This window comes from Canis lupus, chromosome 16 (genome assembly GCF_003254725.2).
Source record: "Canis lupus dingo isolate Sandy chromosome 16, ASM325472v2, whole genome shotgun sequence".
Taxonomy (NCBI): Eukaryota; Metazoa; Chordata; class Mammalia; order Carnivora; family Canidae; genus Canis; species Canis lupus.
In genome coordinates this window covers 5,819,843-5,828,808 of record NC_064258.1, presented here as the reverse complement: position 1 = coordinate 5,828,808, position 8,966 = coordinate 5,819,843, and the positions used below count along the sequence as shown (strand labels likewise).

General features: G+C 39.1%; 1 protein-coding gene across 1 annotated transcript; it reads left to right on the top strand.

The window, feature by feature from the left end:
• The first annotated feature begins 7,352 nt into the window (after nucleotides 1–7,352).
• Nucleotides 7,353–8,294, top strand: LOC112651048 (olfactory receptor-like protein OLF3). Its single transcript, XM_025433994.2, has one exon. The coding sequence runs from the start codon at nucleotides 7,353–7,355 to the stop codon at nucleotides 8,292–8,294; it is 942 nt and encodes a 313-aa protein (XP_025289779.1).
• Nucleotides 8,295–8,966: the final 672 nt, after the last annotated feature.

The following is an 8,966-nucleotide window of genomic DNA, read 5'->3' as shown; positions in this document are numbered from 1 at the left end:
CTTGAGGATTCTCTTTCCCTACCCCTCCCCACCTTTTGCTCTCTCTCTTTCTTTCAAATAATAAATAAACCTTTAAAAAAAAAAAAAGGAAAAGAAAATGGATCTCAGATCATTAGCTGGGAGAAGATGCTATCGTCAAAGCTCCAGAAAAAGTTGGGGAGAATGAGTCACAAGCCTGTATCTGGGGCAATGCCAGGTAGCTGAGCAGAGGGTGAGAGCAGCCTGGTTACTCTCACAGAGACAAGGCACATGAGTGGAGTCTACCCCACTCTTGGAGAAGGGAATACACCAGGCTTCTACAGGTTTCACTCGCAGTGTTTAACATCCTTACTAGAGTTGCCCACACAGGATGGCTGCACTTTTATTAAAGATTCTGAACACTGAATATCTCTAAGTATAAATCAGGGTATTGAAGATTATCTTCCTTAATGGAAAAGTTGGAAATTTTAAGAAGTTTACAGGATATGGTGGTAAAATTCCAAACCTAGAGAGCAGTCCTACCATAGGCTGCATCTATCCAGGGACTGGCATCAAAAAGTCTCCCTGTCCATGCCAAGAGCAGATAATGAACCACAAAGCATCCCATCAGCCCCTTGGATTGCCTGGCTGGGACTATTGCTCAAAGGAATGTGGAGATGGGTGAACTGCAATGAGGAATTTGAGATTTAATCACATCTTCATGCTCATAAAGTGGAATAAAAATTTCTACCATGCAAAGGTGGTGTCACTGAAGACTCAGACACACCCCATCCCCTTGAGAAATTAAAGTTTGGAGAGCTCCTTTCCATGCTCTGGAGACAAGGAAACAAAACTTTGATTTGCAAAGTTGAAATGTAGCGTAGGGTGTTTGGTGCAGAAGTGACCAGACAGAGGGGGAGGGAAAATAAAAGAAATCTAATAAACAAAGCATAATTGGCCCCTTGAGATTTCATCACTAGAGTTAGAGAAAGTTACCTGTTGCAATTGCACTCGCTTCAAATTTCACAACTTGCCCACCCCTCCCATCTCGCAGGATGGCCTCCTCCACTCTCCAGAGGTGAGTCCGCCATGGTCAGTGTCTCTTTAACACTTATTTAGCAACATGAATTATGAAACCAGGTTCCTGTAATCTGTAGTCCCTCCTGTGTTCTTAAAGCCTAAGAGCTTGGCGGCTTGACATAGGGGTCTTCTGGAGATTTGTCCTAAGAACATGTGTTCTGGCCATTTAAATTAAGCAGCTAGAGTTTTCAAGTCATTTCAGGATCTCCCTGGCTGTGGAGGGCTGAGCCTGCTAACAAGTTGGCACCAGTCTTCATCTCTTCTTTTCACCCACTGACTCCTGGAAAGAGGGGCCAAGTGTCAGATCTGTGCTGATGGCCCTTTTTTTTTTTTTTTTTTTTTTTTTTTTTTTGCTGATACCAGTAGAAAGATGACTCCCTTAGAGACTAGCTCCCTCCTCTTGACACGGAATTTCTGTTTGTGAAATAAGTCTTTAGAGTTAACATCCTGGTTTGAAATGTTTCCCGCAGGTGCCCGTCTGGGGCTGGTCAGGAACCTAATGCTGCTTTGCTAGGTCCCACTGTCCATATTTGCACACTGAATAGGTTGTTTAGCCGATGCATGTTGTTAAAATAGTAATTTTCAAATGTATTTATTTCCATTTGTTTATTTAATAAAGAATTTTTGTTATTTTTTATTGCTAGATAACTATGCATATTCCTCTAGGAAAGGCACAGTTTATGCCATTATCTTTATTTATTTTTTCAGATCTGAAAACTGATGTGCTAGGACTTTGGAGGAATATATGTTTTTCCATAACACTCTCTTCCAGTGGAAGGGGTCTTTCAAAACAAAAATTAAGTGTTCAATCTGTGTGAAAATAATCCAAAGATGCAGAGCTGTTGGTAACGATAAATGCAGCTATTTTAATGATATAAAAATTTGTGTAGGCTACTCACCATGCCTGGCCCTAGCTTGAAGCTCATTCTCTAAGTCCTCTGGGGCAAGGGAGAGAAAACAATGTAATACTGGAGCAGGACTAGTTGGGAGTGGAGCAGAAGGGAGGGTGGGGGAGGTGAGAGCCTTACCTGCAGGAGGCAGCCCCACCCAGGAGTCTACACCTTCTCCTCAAATCCCCTCTTCCTTTCTGCTCTCCATGCATTTTACATTTTCTTCTTTTCTTCACCCCATATCCCTCTCCTTTCAAAATAATTCTAAAAGCTCAAAGGAAAGGGATATGAGTTCCTGATCATCTCCAATGTGCTTTGGCAAAGTAGAGATGATTCTGGGAAAGGATTTGCGCCTCTTTACAAAGCAATTTATGATAAAGTGGCTGAAGAACAGATAATGTCAATAACGCCAATTATACGTACCTTAGCTTAGTGTTTCTGAGTCTCCTATCTTTTGGTAGGAAATTTGGGGGTTTTCAGTAATGTAACTGAGGGAAAATTTGTCCTGAAGGTGTGTGTGTGTGTGTGTGTGTGTGTGTGATGATGATGAGAGGGTGGTCCTGAGAGATTTCACTGTTCATATTTCCTGAGAATTCATCAATTTCTCTGGTAAATCTATTTTGAGCAGGATTTCAACCATGATAGAACCAAATTCTGCAAAATTTCACTGCAGAGGACTAAAATAACACTCTGAATACCAAGATAAACAAAATATGGGAAATTGGTATATAAAATACTGGATAACTTTAGCAATGTGTTAATTGAGTAAATGTCAAGAAAGGGGCACCAATAAATCTTTAATTTTCTTTTCTCCCATTTCCATTGTTCCGTTTCTTCCTCATTTGGCTTCAATTTCCTTGGCTTCTTCATTGTACTCTTTTCTTAATTTTGTCTTCCTTTCTGGTTTCTTTTTTCCTTTCTGACCATTAATTCTCTCTGACTTTTTCCCTCTTTCCCTAGAGAGCTTGTCAATGACTTTGCTCATTTATTTATTCTTCTTTGCATCGAAAATTACAATTATATCCTCTTCTTCAGCTTTCCTTTTGCATACCTTTCCTTTTTCTTTCAGATACAAATAAGTTTATTTATATTTGGGCTAGTTTTGACTTTTTAAAAGAAGTTATTTAATGAAAGGCATTTAATAAAGTTTTTTCCCCAAAGTTTTTATTTCTCTGAGAGAGAGAGAGAAAGAGAGAGAGAGAGAGAGAGAAGTTGTGCACAGAGGGAGAGGGAGAGGAAGAAGCAGACTCCCTGAAGAGCAGAGAGCCCAGGGCAGGGCACCATCCCAGGACCTGATCTGAGCCAAAGGCAGACGCTTAACCCACTGAGCCACTCAGGGGCCCCTAATGAAGACTTTTAATTGGGGTATAATTCATAACATATAAATTACGCATTTTATAGTGCACAATTCAGTGTCAGTACATCCCAGAGCTGTGGTTTCATGTTGCGAATGTACCACTAAGTAGGTATAAAAGAGCTGAACAGCTTGCCCATGAGTGAGTGTATGTGAGACCACACGGGAGCGCTCTAGAAGGAAGTAGATTTCTTCTCTACCTGTGTAATGGTTTAACTTTTTACCTCTCTTCCTTTGGTGTGATTACCAAGTGACCTGAAAACATAGCCTACTTTTTATGCTAGTGTGACTGTTAACTATTTATACAAACAGAGGGGGGATATGTTAGCACTATTTATAAGCACTCACCACAAAGGAAAATAGATTCCAAGTTCCCCCGTGGGAGGCAAATCAGAATGGACAAATCTCCCCAACCAGACAAGACTCATCCTCTCAATCCAGGATCCTTTGTTGTGGCTCATCTTTTCCTTGTGAGGCATAGTCACTTGGCTAGACAAAACTACACTTAGGTTTAATCTTATTTTGCAGACTGATTTTTAAAAAATAGCACATGCCTTTATCTATGTCTGATATTAGATCGCTTTTGTTTCCATCGTTGTGCATAATCATACCCTTCATTTTTCCTTAAGGGAAGAGGAAAGGACTCCCTACCAGAGACCCATTCTTGTAGTCATCACCAAATGCGACCAAAGTAGAAGCAGGGTCACCTTGCCGAGTTTGTAAAAGAGGCCAGCTAATCATGTTCTGCAAGAATAGAGTTTCTAAATGAGGAAGATATGCTTTGTTTCTCCTGTTGGCGAAGTCTGAAAACAAGATTTCAACTTCACATGTAAGTGGAAGGCACCTACTCTGCTCCACCACAACTCCAAGGTGAGTGGGATGAATAGTAGAAACTGAGTCCTCTTTGTATGTCTCCTGATTTTGTTAGGTGAACCCACAGCCTTTAAACAGTGACTATCATTGTGTGGCACATGGGTCCTGCTGTGTATAGGTGTACAAGGCATGTGCCCGAGGTTATCAGGTAACCCTGTTTACATGCTGACTCCTCCCCTGTCTAGTCTTTCATCTCCTTTGCTACCTGTAATAATGGGCCAAAGTTCAGAGTTGTTGTGAAGATTATTATGTTATATTAATTATTAGCTATATAAAGTATTTAGTATAATTTGGTAATTATACTTTCTATATTTATAGAAATAGAATGTTAGTTATGGTTTTTAATTCTTCTCATAACATTTTTTTCCCACCCAGTGAATTTTTGCATTCCGGTTGGGCGAGAGTGTTTCAGGAGCTTGTTTGCTTCCCACCATCTGCCCCCAAAAGAAAAAGGTAAGATTGAGGGGATTCCTGGGTGGCTCAGCAGTTTGGTGCCTGCCTTTGGCCCGGGGCACAATCCTGGAGAGCCCGGATCGAGTCCCACGTCGGGCTCCCTGCATGGAGCCTGCTTCTCCCTCTACCTGTGTCTCTGCCTCTCTCTCTCTCTCTCTCTCATGAATAAATAAATAAATAAATCTTTAAAAAAAAAAAAAAAAGAAAAGGTAAGATTGAGAAGATTTTCCAAAACTGAACCTGACTATTCAGTGATTCACAGGGCAATTGACTTGGGGAAGTCTTTTGAAACACTTTTACAAAGAAACAGGATATGCTTTGACTTTAACATATTACTTAAAAAAAAAAAAAAAAAGTACTGCTTGCTTTGTTATTGTTTGTTTGATTTTTTTAAAACTGACTTTTGAGTCCTGGTTATAGAAGTGCAAACAATGTAAATGAATCTACTGTGACCTTCACATTCCTGGCACCTGTGTGCACATACACACCTTCTGACATAACTTGGAAAAGTGGCTGCATCACAGTTATTTGAGTCCTTGGCAAACAGGAATGAAGAGAGGTTATCTGGAGTAAGTCTTTTTTTTTTTTTTTTTTTTTTTTTTTGGAGTAAGTCTTACTTACAACATGGTACAAGTCACTGGCATTGCTTTCAAGAACAGGTTACAATAGAAATAAACCTTGGAAACAATTCATCCCACTTTGGTATATTTCAGGTTTTATTAAGTGTGATTTATACAGTTGTTTGTTTTATTTCATGAAATCTTAACACAAATCAGGAAGCATGAAGTAATTTCTTCAACATCTACCTCTTCATTTTCTTCTAAAACTGCAGATTTGTGATGTCATACAGAGATCTGTATTTTCTACTGTGGTCCCTTTAGTTATTGGTGAATCTCTAAAAAGCACTGGAGTGCTAAAAATACATTTATGTAAGGATAGAAGCCACTGAAAACATACCAGTCCATATTTTTTCAGGGCTTTCACGACTAGGAACTTTTTAAACCAGTATAATGACTTTTTAAAAAAATTTCAGTGTAAAATATGGCAAAATGAAAAGAAGCTGATGTACAAATAGGTATAGGACAACAGAAATTACAAGCAAGGGAACACAAAAGAATTAAGACTGTGCTATTGGTTTTTAGCCATGAAACTAAACAACCCATTAATTTTGAACATTCTGGAAAAATCTAATTCTTGATTATGAACTACCTATTTATCATGAAGATTTTTAATCCTTTATCTCATTACATAGTAAAGAACTTTATTTATGTTTTAAGGATTGTGAATCTCTTTGCCAATCTTGTAGCTAAATATTTATTCCAGTTAATTCTGGTGCGAGTGACTGGAAGCTTCCAGGGCAAGTCCTTGAATGGGTTTCTGACACCGTTTGATCATTTCCACTACTTTATGTATGACACCCAATTTTTAAAAGCTCAGTTTTTAATAAATTCCTTGGCACTTTGGATCTTATTCAAAACAGTGCTAAATCCTGAATATTTTATCACTAATGGTCTGAATTTTGCTATCTTCATGACAGGGAATTTTAAATCTTAAGTCCCCAACCACTTATGTTATAAGAAGTAGGATCTCTAACAATTATTCTAAGTTTTTTAGGCTGAAAGTGCAAGTTTTTGATAAATTCAGTTATAATCTGTTATCCATCTATAATTATAGCATGAATAGCTAGGAACCGTTGGAGTAATAGTCTTTTATGTATATCTTTCATGCATTGTCACTAAAATGGTCTCTAAGACTTCAGACTCTTATCAGGATCCTTCTTTTTGTAAGTGAGCAAAAGGAAAAAGAAAGGAATTTTGTTTGGGGGTCAAAGAATTACTGCCTATGTCATCATGTTCTGTAATTAACTACCTGACGTATCCTATCTTCAATGGCGAGGACTAATCAATGTTATATTAAGAAATGAATGAGCTGTTCCTTCCTTGAGAAAGCATTATTATTAAGTAATAACCTCACATGATCAAATACTTTATTAAACTCCCCTTGAGGAACACAGGAGATGAATTCTAGAAGCTATGTATACTTTATCTTCATGCAATACCTGATTCTTGGCAGTGGCCTTCTTGGGTTGATCTCACCTTGTGCAGCCACTGGTAATGATTTAAGTGGAGAGGAGGCCTTCCACTTGTCACTCTCAAAGGGCAAGTACATTCAAAATCATTTATTAATAAAAATATAAGAATATTATTGAAAATATCCAGGGTTTCATGGATGTATTCTACTGAGGAGGGGTAAGTAGGGTTGTGTCTAAGATATCTAGAGGGGAAACCCAATAAACAAAAGGAAGTTAAGTGGGACTGAACATCATTCAGAATTCAGAAAAAATATCTTTCATGTGAACCAAAAACTTTCTTTCACCAAAAATACATGAATTCTCTATAATAACTACTAAATTAAGTAGGATTTTAAGTCTAAATACTTCATTAATCTCCTTCTTCCATTTAAGAGCAGATGTTTTGGGGAAGAAGTTACATTCCAATAAATTGAGTTCTAAGAATGTAACTTCTTTACTCCTTGATTTCTAGCTGCACAGCTGGGTCCCATTATGTTCTTCATCTATGGATGCCTTCAAGCAGAGTTTGGATGATGATTTGGCTGAGATGTTCTAGAAGAACTTTCAGTTCAGATGAGTAGGCTCTCCATATGGTCTAAAAGCTACCCTTCCAATCCTGAGTTTTCAATGATTTATTTTTTCAACATCTTTGGAATTTGGTCCTCAGAAACTCATGGGCCAGGAAAATAAAACCCAGACATGGGTGAGTGAGTTCGTTCTGCTGGGATTGTCCAGTGACTGGGAAACTCAAGTCTTCCTCTTTCTCCTGGTCCTGACCATGTACTTGGTGACTCTTGTGGGAAATGTCCTCATTCTTCTTCTGATCAGACTGGACAGCAGGCTTCATAACCCCATGTACTTCTTCCTTAGTGTTTTATCCTTTGTGGACCTTTGTTATGCAAATAGTATTGCCCCACAAATGCTGGCCCACCTGCTCTCAGCCCAGAAGTCCATCCCATTCTATAACTGTGTGCTCCAACTCTATACCTCCTTGGCATTGGGTGGGTCTGAGTTCTTCCTGCTGGGAGCCATGGCCTATGACCGCTATGTGGCAGTGTGCCATCCACTGCACTACACAGTCATCATGCATGGAGAGCTGTGCCTGGGGTTGGCTGCCGGCTGCTTGGTGGCTGGTTTCACAAATTCGCTGATGGAAACAATCATTACATTCCGGCTTCCCTTGTGTCACAATGTTATTAATCACTTTGCCTGTGAGACCCTAGCAGTGCTACGGCTAGCTTGTGTGGACGTCTCCTTCAACAAGGTCATGGTGGCCACCTCAGGATTTTTGGTGATCATGCTTCCCTGTTCCCTGGTTCTGTTCTCCTATGGTCGTATAGTTATTACCATTCTGCATATCCATTCTACTCAGGGACGTAGCAAAGCCTTTGGGACTTGTGCCTCCCACCTCACTGTGGTTTGCATGTGCTTTGGGGCTACCATCTTCACCTACTTGGGTCCACGGTCAGCCTCTTCAGTGGAAGAGGAGAAGATGGTTGCTCTATTCTATGCTGTGGTGGCGCCTATGTTGAACCCCTTGATCTATAGCTTGAGGAATAAGGAAGTTATGGCTGCTCTTCAAAAGGTTCTCAAGAAATTCAGAGATAAAGAGTAAAGGCTGTAAAATCTTCTTGTTAGCTGTCATCAAAACCAGAAAGAAGATCGGCTGAGGGTATATAGGACTCCCACATTTACACTAAAGAAGACTAATATGGCCTTGTGTTTGGATAAAACATCCCTCCACCTGATTAATTAATTTCCTTATATAGGCCAATGCAAGATAAGTCACATGTCAGTGGTCCACAAGAGAGCCTCTTCTTAGATCATCTTCTTTCAGGTATCCAGCGGTATTTAGACTTCATCTGACCATTTAAAAAAATTTTATTAGTATATCAAGGTATGAAGAAACGGATCTGCAGCTTCATCCAGCAGACCTGGTGTGGAATAAATAGAGAGATGAATTCCATCAGTTAGGTCAACTTTTACCTGGTAGAGCAGAATGGAGAATGTCTGTTCCTCTTTCTATATGACAGTGTTCCATTTATTTGTAGAACAACATTATTTCCCCCTGGATAACCACAAATGATTTTTTTTAACTCTTTCTCAAATGATGGCAGCTTTAGAATTTTAACACCATTTGTGTCTTAGTCTAGAGTATGATATAATATTCTGAAATAAATAATATATGATGCAATATTTGTTCACCCAGGTATGTTGGCTCTCATTTGCTTTTCAAGAATCAAATTTGCTTGTAATATGCAAAATATTCTTGGCTTCACAATAGTCT

Bases quoted from the DNA above. Each gene is read 5' to 3' on its own strand.
- LOC112651048 (XM_025433994.2), top strand. From the start codon at position 7,353: ATGGGCCAGGAAAATAAAACCCAGACATGGGTGAGTGAGTTCGTTCTG.